We start from the raw sequence: 17638 nt of genomic DNA, 5'->3' as shown, positions 1-17638 counted from the left end.
TCTTATGCCTTACCCAGAATATAGAAATATAAGCACATTTAGATTATTTACTTTAATCGTTACTACTGGAATGTGAAAAGACTTTCAACGAGCACAACAAAAATGTTTCTGAAGACAATCGCCTAATGCACCTTTATTGCATGTATTATAGGCTTAGATATGTCAAAGAGTATGAATAACGTTAATATCTATGCAATATTGTTATTATTTGTCTTTTTTTATGCAGTTACATAGTTACAAACATACCCATTTCCCAGTATCTACTTATCATGGGGGCCTAAAAATATTGATATTTTCCAAAACATGATTTTATTTCATAAAACAAATGCATAATGCATAATGACTAACGATGACTTTGTACATATTTTATTCATTTTATGGGAATTGCAATGGCCAATTCATCAAAAACAACTGAAACTTTCTTAAATATTCCAACTGTTCTAATAATTTTGGCCATTACTATACAAAACAGATGATACCAACACAGCCACATCATTATAATTACAGAATTTGAATTCATTTAACCTGCGGTGCTAAAAAGCAGAAAACATTTGCTCCACATGCCAAACCTGCCTAAAGTGCCCACTTATTACAAATGGTACATTTTTTAAGTTACAAAAGTTACAATTTGACTTAGTTACAACTTTGAAGCCTTACAATCAAAACCGGTTACAAAGACAATTTGCTTAAATTGCAGTGGCATGAAATATCACAAATTTAATGGGAACTGTTCTGTCCTGAAGGCTCTTTTGAAATAAAAATTTCAATAAAAATGTACTTACCGGCCACTTTATTAGGTACACCTCTTCCAACTGCTCCTTAACACAAATTTCTAATCAGCCAATCACATGGCAGCAACTCAATACATTTAGGCATGTGACATGGTCAAGACGATCTGCTGCCGTTCAAACCGAGCATCAGAATGGGGAAGAAAGGTGATTTAAGTGACTTTAAATGTGGCATGGTTGTTTGAGTATTTCAGAAACTGCTGATCTATTGGGATTTTCACGCACAACCATGTGTAGGGTTTACAGAGAATGGTTCGAAAGAGAAAATATCCAGTGAGTGTCAGTTATGTGGGCACAAATGCCTTGTTGATAGCAAAGATTAGAAGAACTGGTTTGAGCTAATAGAAAGGCAACAGTAACTCAAATAACCACCTAATGAAGTGGCCAGTGAGTGTAGTTATTTTGGTCAGTTTCTTTGCTGTTGATTTAGCCAAACTATTCAAATAAAAGATAACATAAAATCTACAAAAAGTCCATAAGGGTGCACTTAAAGTAACAGGGAGCTATGGATGTTATTTTTCATTTGACATTTCATATTACCCTGATATTATAAATTGTACTGAAAAAAGAATGGATTTAATTAGACAAATGGAAAATAGAAGCAGACTACATTAGTACAATCAGACTTCTGGATCCACTGTATATTCTTGAGCAATTGAAATAACTGTCAGAAAAGTGTGCCTGTCGTCTTTACACTCTCATCCAGCAGAGACTAATCTCAGTCTATTGGTAATTACCAATCAGTATGCGAGGCTTTGAAGGAATCGTCTCCAGGCAACCATATAGATCAGCCAGGCTCTCCTCCATTCATCACACTAGAATGAAAGGTGCGTCTCTTCCCAGATCAAAAAAAAAATATTACTGATACTGTAGCTAATCACATATTTGCTCCACATACATTTCAATATGAAATTGTATTTATTTGATCTCTCGGAGATTGTACAGGATTAATACAAAGGTATTAAATAGCTGAAAAAATGCTTACATAACAGCAAAATGAAACACCACAATATGTTACATTTATAAAATGCAAAATTTTAAACAAAGGCAAAAAATGGGGGTACTGTCAAGTGATAAATTGTAAAAATTAAATTGTTTTAAAATAAATAGAATAAGGTTTTGTTTTTTTAAACAATTCAGTTGATCAGGTTTCTTGGTCAATACTCGGAAAATAAGTTATAAATAAATAATAAGTGGTATTAAATCGCAAAAATGTTTAAAAAAAGAGCAAAACATGAATGATTTGTATTTTTTAAATGCTAAAAATGATACTGCAAGATGATAAATTATATAAAAAAGAGAAACAAATAAATATTAAGATATAAAAACTGAAATAAAAGTCACAATTGATTGAATTAATAAATTATTAAAAAATAATCCAGTTTTTAATAATTCAGTAATCCAAAAAAAAAAGAGATAAATAAAAATACAGAACATATAAACATTCATTTAGACATATGATGATATGATACATGATACATATTGTTATCTTGGTCTCAGCACAGAAATGCAGATGTTTCTATAAGGATTTTTACATGAACAAACATGGTAAAGCATCTTTTTTTGAAGAAAACAGGAGGAAAAAGTATAAACGGTTATGCATTGAATTTAAAGAAACAATGTTTATACCTGAAATCATCAAATGACGTAAAATAACTAGCAGCAATAATCATTTACTGTAGAAACTATGTATTTAACCAATTTGCCGTTATTCATTAAAACAATGCAACCCAGACTCATTCTTATGACGTACCCCATATACATTTCTGGAGAGTGCCAAATACGTCCCAGGAGTTACGTGTTTATTTTGCAGTTTTTGTTTTCACAAATCCACCAGAGGCCGCTGCGTACACTTTTTCAGATCTCAAATTTGTCTTGTGAGTGTCATTCGTGCCTTTTATTCTCATGTAATTCCACCAGAGGCCACTGTCAACTAACTGACTGATTGACCAATCCACTGACCCACCCTTAAACCTTAAACCCAACCAATAGTGTTGTCAAAAGCAACGATTGACGATTGTCAACCGTTGCTTTTGAAAACACTATTGGTACCCTAAACCCAACTGACAGTTTTAAAAAGCAATCCATGAAAAGAAAAGCCCTCGTCTGACTTTTACTGTGTTTTCAGATTTACCACATTCTCACCCTGTTATTTACTTGTTTTTTATGTTTTGGCTTCTGTTTTTGTTTTACCTGCTTTCTGGAACCATTCTTCACCAGACATGAACCACGTCGTCGTGGTAAACTCCTTTCTGCGTCTCAAGTCAGCTGATGTACATGGCAAGCTCCTGGACAAACTGGTAACAGCGGGAAAGGGAAGTAGTCACCTGGTAAGCATGAACAGGAATGGTGTCATACCGCCCCATAGCTTTCTTTTTAAAGACGAAATGCAGCCAGATGTACTTCTGGCTACATAATTTGTGAAAAAATCTCCAAAAATGTATTTAGGGATACGTTTTCAGAATGAGCCTATGTCGAAACAATGACATCTCTCAGGGCTTATGCAAAAGAACATAATGCATTTCATCTATCTAAAGGCCTTTTTATATATACAAACACAGCATCATTGACTGACGTGTGCAGAAGGAAAAAAAAAACAGCATGGGGATAATTCAGAATTCAAGGATTTCTCTTCGAGATCCATCATTCAAGGTCACTACTGCATTACAGGACTTTAATACTGTGCTCCATTTGAATCTCACTTTTGAACACCTACGCAAAGTTATCAGCTACAAGTGAAAGCCAGCAATTTTTTTTTTTTGCATAAAATCTACATAGAAAAGACAAATAGTTTGACAAAGAGGTAAAAAAAACATCACAATATAAGGCAATGGAGCTGAGTCACCAATAAGTGTAAAAAAGGGGAAAAGTGTAGCCATTTCCAACCAGATTTTGTTTTTTAAACATGTTGAAGCATTTTTTTATTTCTGGTAACTTTTAAAAGTGCCCCTATTATGGATGTTATATTTGATGTGATTTGTAATATAGCTGTAATATAGCTGAAGAAAAACAAATCAGCATATATAAGAAAAGCACAGATTCTGAACTGATTGTGAATTGCCTGAAACAAATTGTTAATAATTCCAGTCTTCCTGAACAAACAAAGTCTGCTTTGACCCCCGTATTTGTTGAGGCCTGGAAGGGTTTGGTTCAAATACTTGCACAGGAAATACTGTTTTCTTTGCAAATTCTCATCCAATCAATCAGGACTCAAGCTCAGTTTGTTATTTAATTATCAAATGACCAATTAGAGAAGAGTATGGTCATCAAACCAATTAAAGCACAGTAGGATCCTCTGACCAATTAGAGCAGAGTAGCACAATCCAATCAATCAGAGCAAAGCAGGATCATCTGACCAATCAGAGAAGCGTAGGATCATTCGACCAATCAAAAAGGAGTAGGGTCATCTGAGCAATTAGAGAAGAGAAGGGTCGTTTGACTAATCAGAGCAGAGTAGGGCCATCTGACCAATCAGATCAGAGTACGGTCATTTGGCCAATTAGAAAAGAGTAGAGCCATCTGACATATCAGATCAAAGTAGGGTCATTTGAACAATTAGATAAGAGCAGGGGGATCAGACCAATTAAAGCAGAGTAGGATCATCTGACCAATTAGAACGGACTAACACAATCCAACCAATCAGAGCAAAGCAGACTCATATGACCAATCAGAGAAGTGTACTGTATGATCATTTGACCAATCAAAAAGGAATAGGTTCATCTGACCAATCAGATCAGAGAAAGGTCATTTGACCAATTAGAAAAGAGTAGAGTCATTTGACCAATCAGAGCCATCTGACATATCAGATCAGAGTAGGATCATTTAAACAATTAAAGCAGAGCAGGGGATCAGACCAATTAAAGAAGAGTAGGGTCATCGGACCAATTAAAGCAGAGTAGGATCATCTGACTAATTGGATCAGAGTAGCATAATCCAACCAATCAGAGCAAAGCAGACTCAAATAACCAATCAGAGAAGCGTATGATCTTTTGACCAATCAAAAAGGAGTAGGGTCATCTGACCAATTAGAGAAGAGTGGGGTCATTTGACCAATCAGAGCAGAGAAAGGTCATTTGACCAACTAGAAAAAGAGTAGAGTCATTCTAACAAATCAGAGCAAAGCAGGGTAATTTAGGGAAAAGTAGGGTGATCAGACCAATTAAAGTAGAGTAGGGCAATCGGACCAATAAAAACAGAGAAGGGTCATTTGACCAATTAGTGCAGAGTAGGGGCATCTGATCAATCAGATCAGGTTAGGGTCATCTGACCAATTAGAGAAGAGTAGAGTCATCAGAGCAATTAAAGCAGAATAGTCAGCGAGTCATCTGCCCAATTAGGATAGTGCAATCTAACCAATCAGAGCAAAGCAGGATCATCAGACTAATCAGAGAAGCGTAGCGTCATTGGACCAATCAGAGCAGAGTAGGGTCATCTAACCAATCAGATTAGAGTAGGGTCATTTAACCAATTACAGAAGAGTAGGGTCATCAAAACAATAAGTACAGAGAAGGGTCAAATGTCTAATCAAAGCAGAGTAGGGTCATTTGACCAATCAGGGCAGAGTACAGTTATCTAAGCATTCAAACAGGGTAGGGTCAACTGACCATTTAGAGAAGAGTAGGGTAATCTAAATAAGAACAGAAAAGGGTCATCTGACCAATCAGAGCAGAGTATGACCAACCAAAGACTGGATCCTTCAACTAATTGTTTCAGACATTTTGAGAAAAGAGCTGATGTTCCTGTATGAGCTTTTCAAATAATGTGAAAATTAACCTACTGAAGAAGCAAAAATTAGAAACCTATAAAATGGCACAATTGGGCACTTTTAAAACAACGATTCTAATTAAGCAAATTGCTAGTCGATTTTTCTACACTGTAGCCAACAGACTTTGGGAAACTACAACCATTTCTGCAGTCCCGCATGGTGACGTCAGTAGCACAGAAACGACACACTTCAGCTTGAATTAAAGGCAGAGTTCTATGACAACAACCATGACAAGATCAAAAACACTACTCCATGAACATGGGCCATCTTGCTTGCGTCTGAACTGAAGTATCCCCTCGAGTTCAGGCCTGTGATAGAGATGAACAGAAAGACATCACTGAAGGATTATATGAAGCAGGCCATTACAAATGTCAAGCAATTGCCTTGTTAGCAATTCAACTTTATGTGTACATGACCCCCCCCCCCCCCCCCCCAAAAAAAAAAAAAAAAATCAGCATGCAGCCCCTTTAATGAGCTGATATGAAGCCTTACTTGACATCTTTGGTATTCGTATAGGGCTGCTGCTGCTGCCGTCTCCTCCATCACTCAGGGCTTTGATCTGAACGAGCAGGTCTTGTTCTGAAGGCAGCTGAAGCTCCACAGACGTCCTGTTGGTCTCCACTACACTGCTTCCCCTGTGCCAGTTTTGACGATACACAACCTGCACCGGAGAAAGTGGGTCAGTTGGATGCTAGTCTGCACAAATTACAGCCAAAAACACATGCACAAATAAATGAAGATGTTAGAACAACAAGGATGTTCAATGATGCACAAATGAAAATATATACTTCAAAACTAAACGTCCTTTTATCCTTTTATGGTATTGATGTTACATGTATGTAAATTTAACATTTCAATTCTACAGAACATTCTAGGGGAAAAATGTTCTTTAGATTAGTGAAATTTTCCAAAATAGTATGAAGAAATAGTTCTTTGACCGTTTTTTTTTTTTATTCATTCTTTTGTAAAAAAAAAAAAAACAATAAAAACAAACAAAAAAATAGTATATTTCTTATAACAAATAATATATAATGTGATAATAATAATAATAATTACAATAAACATATTTTCTAACTATTTATTAATATTTTATTTTATTTATAAAATATTTGTATTATAAAAACATTTTTTTTTTGCTACATAATATGTTGTATTATTAGAATAAATAATACTTTATTAAAAAAACAACAACAATCAAACTATACATATACCATATATTCATTCCTTTTTCCTTTCGGCTTAGTCCCCTCACTAATAAGGGGTCGCCACAGCGGAATGAACCGCCAACTTATCCAGCATATGTTTTACGCAGTGGATGCCCTTCCAGCTGCACCCCATCACTGGAAAACATCCATACACACTCATTTACACACTACGGGCAATTTTAGCTTACCCAATTCACCTATACCGCATGTGTTTGGACTTGTGGGGGAAACTGGAGCACCCGGAGAAAACCCGGTTGGCATGAGAACATGCAAACTCCACACAGAAATGCCAACTGACCCAGCCGAGGCTTGAACCAGCGACCTTCTGGCTGTGAGGTGATTGCGCTACCCACTGCGCCACCATGACACCCCATATAGCATATTTCTATAGATAGGGGGACTTGCTGAAAATTCAGCTTTGTAAATTCATCACAAGAATAATTTACATTTGAAAGTATATCAACATAAGAAACTGTTATTTTACATTCTCTTTCTAGTGAGTTTTTCATCAAATACAGCCTTGGTGATTTGCTGAATATGTGAGACTTCAACACGCACACACAAAAAAATGTAATTATACGAACTTTAGACTGAAGTGGGTGTGCATGCGTGTGTATTTCCATAGACATTTACTTTCAGGACAGTGAAAAAATATAGAGTTGAAGTCAGAATTATTAGCCCCACTTTTTTTTTTTCTTTTTTAAAATATTTCCCAAATTATGTTTAACAGAGCAAGGACATTTTCACAGTATATCTAATAATATTTTTTCTTAAAGAGAAATTCTTTTTGTTTTATTTTGACTAGAATAAAAGCTGTTTTAAATTTTTTTAAACACCATTTTAAGGTCAAAATTATTAGCTCCTTTAAGCTATATTTTTTTCAATCCCCTATAGAACAAACCATCGTTATACAGTACCTTGCCTAATTACCCTAACCCGCCTAGTTAACCTAATTAATCTAGTTAAGCCGTTAAATGTCACTTTAAGCTGCATAAAAGTGTCTTGAAAAATATCTAATAAAATATTATGTACTGTCATCATGGCAAAGATAAAATAAATCAGTTATTAGAAATGAGTTATTAAAACTATTAAATGTGATTAAAAAATTTTATAAACAGAAATTTAATAAACAGAAATTGGGGAAAAAAATAAACAGGGGGCTAATAATTCAGGGGGGCTAATAGTTCTGACTTCAACTGTATATAATTAAGGTGATGATCCACTTCAAAAGTTGACTGCAATGTATATATACACACTACCTGACAAAAGTCTTGTCGTCTATAACTGGGATAATAACAAATAATAACTTGACTTGACTAGTTGATCATTTGAAAAAGTGGCAGAAGAACCCAAGATTCTCACAAAAATCAGTTGTGAGAAATGGTTTGGGGTTACATTCAGTATGGGGGAGTATGAGAGATATCTGCAGAGTGGATGGCAACATTAACAGCCTGAGGTATCAAGACATTTGTGCTGCCCATTACATTACAAACCACAGGAGAGGACAAATTCTTCAGCAGGATAGTGGTCAATGTCATACTTCAGCCTCCACATTAAAGTTCCAGAAAGCAAAGAAGGTCAAGGTGCTCCAGGATTGGCCAGCCCAGTCACCAAAATAAACATTATTGAGCATGTCTTGGGTAAGATCGAGGAGGCATTAAAGATGAATCCAAAGAATTTAGATGAACTCTGGTAGTCCTGCAAGAACGCTAATAAGTTATTTGAGTCATTGCAAAGATGTATGGATGCAGTCGTCCAAGCTCATGGGAGTCATAAACAACATTAATTCTTCTTCCACCTAATTAAATAATTAAAAATCAAGACATGATCATATTTTATTTGGGTAAAATAAGCGTAATCGAGAGGCCTTTGCCTTTTATATAAGCTACGACAAGACTTTTGTCAGGTAGTGTATATAAATCACCCATAGCAGCACTGAAAAGTGGATGAAAGTCTTTAAATATTTCCCACCATCTCCATGCAATCTCCCTAAAAAAAACAAAAACAGGTCAAATAAATAAATAAATAAATAAAAATAATATAAATTTAAAAATCACTATCAAATTCAAACTTAAAATTGATTTTCAGTGGGAAGATTATTAGTATGTTTGCAGACAGATCTTGCTGTGAAAAAAATAGGTTTCACAATCCATAAATCATTTAAATGTATATTTTATTTTTTTCAGATTGACAGTGCAAAACAAATGGCCACCAAACTGATATTCTTTCTTGCCAGTGAATTTATGATTATTGATTGCATTATTCTGCAGGCGCCTCGCAGTGGACGGTTAGGATTGCAAATGAATAGCGCTTCTCTCTTCTGAAAGCTCATAGCTCCAGATGGAGGATAACATTAGAGCCGTCCAGCTGTTCGCCAACCCTACAAACCTCTACATTTCAGAGAGGCCGTCGTCAATTAGCTGCCAGCACACTGCAGAAAATTAATTTGCTCAAAAGAAATGAGTCACATCGGACAGTTTTTAATCCTCTTTCCTAACATTCTGTGTGAACTTGGGCTACAGATGACTCTGGGTTTGAGCGCAGCAGGAGTTCGGAGCGGCTTGTTCTGAAATGTAAAAAGTCTCAGATGTTTTCTGAACTGTATCTGTGACCTTGAGTGAGGAAGCGCTTTCTTGTGTCTCGTGAAAGGGAATTTGAAAAGGGAAAATTCAAATCTAGACAGTGGATTTATTTTAATCTACCTTTTAATGTAACGTCTACTCAGAGGGTTGCTGTAATTCATTCACTTTCACTATTTATTGTTAATATTATTTGTTAAGGCTCATGTTAAAAGCATATACTTTATCTTCTTTGTATACTTATTTGACTATATGTTATTTCCCCAGCAAATAGAAAGAGTGGCCTCTGTTGGCACTTACTATAGAGTGCAGCAGTTAGTTCCAGTAGTAAATAAATAATAATAAAAGCTAATAATAGATCTTACTGTATTAATTATCTATTTGCATAAGTGATATTTTTGCAATAATTCAACTTATTTTGCATATTTTTGTAAATATTTGTGTTTAGCATCAGTATTTGTACAGAAAAACTGCATCACCCATGATGCTATGGGAAAAATTTCACCAATCAGAGTCACAGGAAGCACATATACCACAAAAGATATTTACTGTAGCTCCATCCACTCCCAAATCTCTCAAAATACTTCATAATACAACCATCAACTTTACATAGATAGTTCCTACATATTCCTACATCTTTTTAATGCAATGGTGTTATTCACATTGCTTCATGGGATTGTAGGTTTCCCCCTCATTAAATCTATTAACTACAGTCTTTTTGTCTTATTTTCCTATGCGACTTAAATCACAGTTTGTAATGTTGATATTCACCTTGTTGCTGGTTGGATTAGAAGCATGGGTTTGAACATTTTAATATTAACATTTTATAAATGAATGGGATTACTTTTGGAGCCAATGCTGAAAAAAATGGGTGGACATTAATACACTCCATATATATATATATATAGGTGGTATATATATATATATATATATATATATATATATATTTATATACATACATATATATATATATATATATATATATATATATATATATATATATATATATATATATATATATATATATGGAGTGTGGTAATATATATATATATATATATATATATATATATATATATATATATATATATATATATATATATATATATATATATATATATATATATATATATATATGGAGTGTGGTAATATATATATATATATATATATATATATATATATATATATATATATATATATATATATATATATATATATATATATATATATATATATAGGCAATGCATTTTGCTGCATTCAAACAAAACAGATTTATTAAACAGATATATTTATAAAAATAGCATTTTATCAAACATATTTAGAAATCGAAAGATAATACAATTAAATTCAAGGAAAATATTGCAAAAAAATAAAAAATACAACCTACCAAATTTCAACTAAATTTTTAAATTTTTTTATTTTGCTTCTCCTGATTTTTCTTCTTTTTTAAAATTGTATTTAATATTTTTCTATAACAAATTTGGGTGTACTAGTTTTTTAGGTTAACAAGTTATTTTGTTAGATAAGCTCCAGATTTGACTTCAGTACTGACGAATCTAATGTACAGTATTTGCACAAATGTAATATTGTATAGCTTCATATTAAAATATGAATTTAAAATATAGATTTGTGAGGGGTGTACTTATATATGCTGAGCACTGCATATATGTAAATCGCTTTTTATACATTCAGAACATTTCTGGTCCACATCTTGTTTCTGTTTTACAGACCATCTTGTTGCTATTTTAAAGTTATAAAGCAAATGAATTCTGTGGATGAGTGAACTGTCCAAAATAATCAAATGCACTGAGCAAACAAATTCAGACTTTTCTGGAAACCTGCTTGACCATTAATATCATCAGCTATTTAGACTTAATTTGTGAGTCTAAATAGCTGATAATAAACAGACATGACTTGAATGTTGAAATATGATTAGAGGAAAAGATTCTTAGGCATATGTAAACCCTCCTGACACATAAGGATTTACAAGTAATATTTTTTGTATTGGAATGCCTGTAATAATTGTAACAATTAAGGTATGCAGAATGAATTTAGTAACTAAAAAACTACATATAATCTACAGCTATAATTAAATACTGTATACAGCACTATCCAAAATGGTTTGCATTTAAACTAAGAAGTTCAAAGGAAGCTGCATGAGCATATCTGGGAAGGCTTCACTTGCACTTCAAAACAGAAAAAAAAGAGAGAGAAATTAAATGAAATGAAAAAAAAAGAACTGTATATAATGCATCGTTCAAAGGTAACTTTCTCAGTCATTTATCTCAGAGTTGTTTTATGTGAAACAGCAGCTTATGTGGCGCACTGATACAGCATGTTTATCAGCAAAGCAGCAGCAAAGCAAGAGCCAAAAAACAAAAAAAAACAGATTACCTTGTAGCCGGTTACTTCTGATTCATTGTCCATCGCCTTCACATGCTCCCAGTTCAGAAACACCTTTGAGTTCGTCAGGTTCCACTCGATGTTCCCTGGGGGCTGACTTGGAGCTAAAAGACATACATCATATATACTCATTTACTTCAAAAAGGGGTACTATGACTGAACATTGTGTCCAGGTTTTTTTTTTCTGTCAAATCTTTACAATTAGCTCTGCGGTAGTTTAAGTATCACTTATATTTGAAGACTTTCAGTCAGTGACACAGATTCAATTCAACTTAGCTTTCACTTTTAAGCCTGTTAGCATCGCTATTGTTTGATCCTCAAATAATACTTTCAGTTCTGATTCCCTTAGAGTTCACACTGATATTTTTTAGAACCAAACCCAAAGATTCAATACATAAACTCGAAAGTAAAGTTCATAGACAAACTTTATGGTGGCTTGAGAAAGCCAAGTCTGAAAGTTTGAAGCAGTTTTAAGAAGTTTGAAACAGTCAGCATAGATAGATAACTACATATATGTTAGCATGTTTCTAGTATACATTGGCATGTTTCTTGCTAGGTAGTTGCTAAGGTCTTCTGAGTTTTTGCTAAGGTGTTGCTATGTGGTTGCTAGGGTGTTCTGAGTGGTTGCTAGGGTGTTTTGACTGTTTAAGGGGTTGCTAGGCAGTTGCTAAGGTGTTCTGAGTGGTTACTTAACGGTTCCTAAGGCATTGCTAGGGTGTTCCAGGTAGTTGTTAAGGTGTTGCTAGGGTATTCTGAGTGGTTGCTAGGTCGACCACTGAGCGGTTGCTAAGGCTTTGGTAGGTGGTTGCTAGGTTGTTCTGAGGGGTTGCTAAGTACTAGGGTGTTCTTGTTGGTCGCTAAGGTGTCGCTAGACGGTTGTTAGGGTGTTCTGAGTCGTTGCAAAGGTGCTAGGCGGTTGCTAAGGCATTGCTAGGTGGTTGCTAGTTTTTTTGAGTGGTTGTTAAGGTGTTGCTAGCCTGTTTCTAAGGTGTCCTGAATGGTTGCTAATATGGTTGCTAGGCGGTTACTAAGGTGTTTTGAGTGGTGGCTAAGATGGTTGCTAAGGCGTTGCTAGGGTGTTATAGATGGTTTTTAAGGTGTTGCTAGGCCATTGTTAAAGTGTTCTGAGTGGTTGATAGGGTATTCTAGGTGGTTACTAAGGTGTTGCTAGGTGGTTGCTAAGGTGTTCTGAGTGGTTGCTAGGCAGTTGACAACATAAATTACCGTGGTTCTAGTATGAATTAGCATGTTGCTAGCATGTTTCGTATAAACTAGCATGTCATTGGCATGAAATTAGTATGAATTAGCATGTTGTTAGTATGTTTATAGTGAGTATTAGCATGTTGCTACTATGATTACTATGTTAGTATGTTTCTAGTATGAAATGGTGTATTGTTAGCGTGAGTTGGTATGTTAGTATGTCCAATGTAAAGTCAATGGCAGTTTTTTTACAATGCAAGTCTATGAGACAGTTGCTAGGGTGTGCCAGTAAGTTGAAAGGTCATCAGTGACTGGCAGATTGGTAGTCTGAGTTAAATGAGCCCAACCTTAAGTGTGGCGATAAGTTATGAGGTCATAAAGTTTGGTTCAATGTTAAGTCAAAGGGACTTTTCCAAATTTTCTGGGTCAGTTTTCGGAAAACCGTGAGTCGAATCAGTTGGAAAAGATATTTTTTAAGAAGGTTTTCTGTTAGTTTGGTGGTTGTAGTATGAATGGACTAGGAGGAGATGCGTATAGAAATTAGTCTCAGAAGAAGAAGAAGAGAAAGACGGAAGAATAATAAGTTTATGTAGTATTACAGTATGTTCGCTTTCTCAAGCCACCTTAATAAAAATAAATTTAGTAAAACCAGGGTTGCCAAGTCTACACATTTTCCACGGAATTCAACTACTTGGCTGTGGGATGATTTTTTATTTTTCTATTCTATGGGTTAAAGGTTTGAAATAGTGCATTAATCATATTTCTATGGCTGTGTTGAAATAATTTACGATGTTTCACTGTGCTTTTTTTCTTATAGTTTTTCTCAGAGTAAGCATGCTTAAGAAGTGTGTGTGGCCACTTCCATTTCCATTGTAACAGATTGACTGGACTCTCCAGGGTGGCTGGTAACTAAAATAATAACTGCAAAACTATAAGTAATCTACAGAGGAACGTCTGTCAATTTACAATTAAATTGACATATTTAATGTTTATTTCAGATTAAAAAACTAAATCTTTAATTTAAGGTTAATTTTACAAGTTTTGGTTCACTTCCCGGTTCCATATTTGAGTTTTGATATTATTCTGATAGGTTTGGCTGGGCTTTAAGCTAGTTTTGTTGTGAAAAACTGACAAAGCTGGTTATAACATACTACATTTGCTGTGACAGAACATCCTAAATATTTATTCATTCAAAATTACTTTGGCTTAGTTTCTATTTCAGAGGTCACCACAGCAGGATGAACCGCCAACTATTCCAGCATATGTTTTCAACAGCGGAAACTCTTCCAGTCGCAACCCAGTCCTGAGAAACACCGATACAATCTACAGTCAATTTAGTTTATTCAATTCACTTCTAGCGCATGTCTTTGGACTGTGGGGGAAGCCCACGTCTCAGCAGCATGGGACTCGAACCAGCAATCTTCTAGCTGTGAGGTGACAGTGCTAACCACTGAGCCACCGTGCTGCCCCTTCCCAAACATATAAAACAATAATGTGTGCTTAGCTATAAGCATGTATTGCATGCGCATGGTGATAGATGTTTCAGTTGAGAACTCATGAGAAGCTTATAACATGCCATGAGTTCTTTATTGTACACAGATGAAGATCTGCCACAACAAGATGTGTTTACCACATGTCTACTGAACAAGTTTGCAACTATGACAAGAGCATTCTGAACTGTTGATATTTGACAACAATTTTTGGTTCGTTTAGAATTGTTTTGGTTCCATTTTGCATTCATACACTGCAAGACATGCTTTTCCCTACTAAGAGTTTTTGTCTTACATTTTTTATTTGAGAAGCCTTTTCTAGACAAGCAAAAATATTTAGTTTGAATAAATAATGAGTCAAAATGAACAGTCTTTCCTTAAAACAAGCAAAATAATCTGCCAGTGGTTTAAGTAAAATGTACAACTCTCAAATGAAAAATAAATCTTTGCAATCTTACCAAAAAATAAAATGACAATATTGTACTAATTAAACATGATCTTAAAAATGAATGACTACTATTAAATAACTAGTTTGTAAATAATGTGATAATTTAGTAATGAAAAATTAATCATTAACAAAATATGAAAATTATATATGTGTGTTTAAGTCAAGTATACAGCATTTGTACAATGTAAAAAAAACAAAAAAGTTAATTAACAATTTCCGTGATACACAAGTGTTTTCTGTTTGTTTTGTGAATTGCATTACGGGACTTTCATCTCTGCTCTGTCCACTTTACATGTTGAAAATTTAACTCTACAGTTTTACAAAATGACCTTTATTGACATTTTAGAGAGTTTAAAAAAACATTTCTAAACATAATAGTTTCAATAAGTAATCTCTAACTGATTTCGTTTATCTTTGCCATGATGACAATAAATATTATTTTACTAAAAGTTTTTCAAGACACTTCTATACAGCTTAAAGTGACATTTAAAGGTTTAACTAAGTTAATTAGGTTATAGGCAGGTTAAGGTAAATTCTAATGCTTTGCTTCTTAGACTTTACACACCTGAAACTTGTCTATAGCACTTGTTCACTGCTGCTCTTATAGTTGTGTAAATTGCTTCCTTGTCCTCATTTGTAAGTCGCTTTGGATAAAAGCGTCTGCTAAATGACTAAATGTAAATGTAAGGTAATTAGGAAAGTTATTGCATAACGATGGTTTGTTCTGTAGACTATCGAAATAAATTGCTTAAAGGGGCTAAAAATTTTGTCTTTCAAATGGTGTTTAAAAAATAAAAACTGCTTTTATTCTAGCCGAAATAAAACAAATAAGATTTTCTCCAGAAGAAAAAAATATTATTAGACATACAGTGAAAATTTCCTTGCTCTGTTAAACATCATTTGGGAAATATTTAAAAAAGAAGAAAAAAAATAAAAAATCAAAGGGGGGCTAATATTATATTACTTATATTAGAATAGATAAATAATAGAATAGATAAAATAATAGAAGTAAAATAACAGAAAATGTATTTCTAAATTGCTATGTGAAATATTAATGTAAATATTTCATCACAAATGATTAACTTCCTATTTGCTAATGCTTAATAAATTATTAATAATGTGCAGTTGTTATGTATTATATACTGTTACCATTACTTTTTATGATGTGCTCTTATTTCTTCAGAGCTTGACAGGGTCTGGTTTCTATCCATTTTCAAAATGCAACAACAAAACAGAGCTGGCAACTTTTAAAACATCTTTTGTGTTGCAGAGAAAAAACAAGACATATAAGTTTGGCAAAACACAAGTGTGAGAACATCATGCCAGAACTTTCTTTTAAGGGCAAATTATACCTTAAAGGCCAACATTTCTGTTCATAACTTCACAATTTTGGCAGCAACGACTGAGCTTGAATCCATTATGTGAGGCTTACAAGAAAAGAAAAGGCAAATGACTTAAGAACTGAAAAACTTCTATCAGTTGTATTGTACTCTAAAAAGATTGCTCTAAATTATGCTGGAAAGTATTGAAGATTTTATTATTCTGACATGCCAGATATTTTAATTCTGCTTGAATGTCAGCATGCCCTTCTGTACTATATTTCCAAAACTCACTAACAGTAAAATAGTTGACCCTGATGTAGAGTTGCTTCCGATCAATTTTATAAATAATGTGTTTGCCACTGATGTTCACACACAAATAATTCAGAAAATATTTTCCAATGATCTACTTTTCACGGTAATTGAGAAATTTAAACCCAGTTTAACAGCTATTGAGCACCGAATCAGTAAAAAACTGACCTCTTTTATCATGAAATCCCATGGCTAGGACTTTGTGCACCGTGTATTCATGCTTTAAAAAAATTGAGCATAATAGCTAGCGTAATTTGAAGCAATTTAACTAATGATAGCCAGCCCTGCGAGTCTACAATACATGCTATTATGATAACTATACTTGATCATAACAGTGGTCTGCCGCATCACAATGTGCTTAGTCTGATAATCTACCGTACAAAGACAAGAACAATCGCCTATCAGCTCTTGCACAAAGAGAGAAATCCGTCAAGCTCTTTATTTTAAAGCGCTCTTTAATTGTACGCTCGGTCTATTAGCTGAAAATAGCCATAAGTGTCCCTCCGTAGTAATGTCATAGTTTATCTGATCAGTTCTGGCTCAGTTAAACACTGTGTTTTGTTCTTGATTATTGGCATCAGATAATGAGCCTATTTAGCCATGGTAGTTTAACCGAGGCCACCTTAATCTTTTATTGTTGAGAACACCCCACTAAGAGTTTAACAGGGTCCGATTATGATCCTTTCAGGCCCCCAATCTCACATCTTTCAAGTTCGACCCTACTTATCTAGTGGCAGACAACTTATTCTACATGATTTAACAACATTACATGTATACATTTATACTACAGGGCTGGCGAATTCTTATTTCTGATAGGCTGATGAACATTGTAATTATTTTTAGAGACATTTTTTTTATATTTCAAAGGGTATTACAGGGAAACAATTAAAGTAACAAACTAATTCTATGTTTTTGCATTTTATTATGCATGGACAGTTTATGCTTACAGTTCTCTGATGATTTTATCTATACAATAGTTTTGCATTTTAGCTATCTGATATTTCTACTGAGGTAATAATGCTTTTCTTCACGCAGACAAACTTTCACTATTAGCAGAAATGTTGGTCCTGAACACAAGCTGAGAGATGCACAGTGATTTATACATTATTTTCCAATGATTTAATGGTTTGTA

The 17638-nt window shown here is 34.0% G+C and overlaps 1 protein-coding gene across 2 annotated transcripts in view; it reads right to left on the bottom strand.

The window, feature by feature from the left end:
• Positions 1–1798: 1798 nt before the first annotated feature.
• The window catches only part of LOC130231029 (contactin-4), a 212125-nt gene continuing 196285 nt past the window's right edge, over positions 1799–17638 (bottom strand). For both annotated transcript variants that reach the window (XM_056460398.1, XM_056460399.1), the window contains 3 exons: positions 11729–11841; positions 6046–6214; positions 1799–5861 (listed from right to left, as the gene is read on the bottom strand). In XM_056460398.1, coding sequence (XP_056316373.1) covers positions 5767–5861; positions 6046–6214; positions 11729–11841 — 377 coding nt within the window. In that variant the 3' untranslated portion in view covers positions 1799–5766. The remainder of the gene's footprint in view (positions 5862–6045; positions 6215–11728; positions 11842–17638) is intronic.

This window comes from Danio aesculapii, chromosome 6, assembly GCF_903798145.1.
Source record: "Danio aesculapii chromosome 6, fDanAes4.1, whole genome shotgun sequence".
NCBI classification, from domain to species: Eukaryota; Metazoa; Chordata; class Actinopteri; order Cypriniformes; family Danionidae; genus Danio; species Danio aesculapii.
The sequence above is the reverse complement of the archived record's forward strand: the minus strand, read 5'-3'. Positions and strand labels throughout refer to the sequence as shown.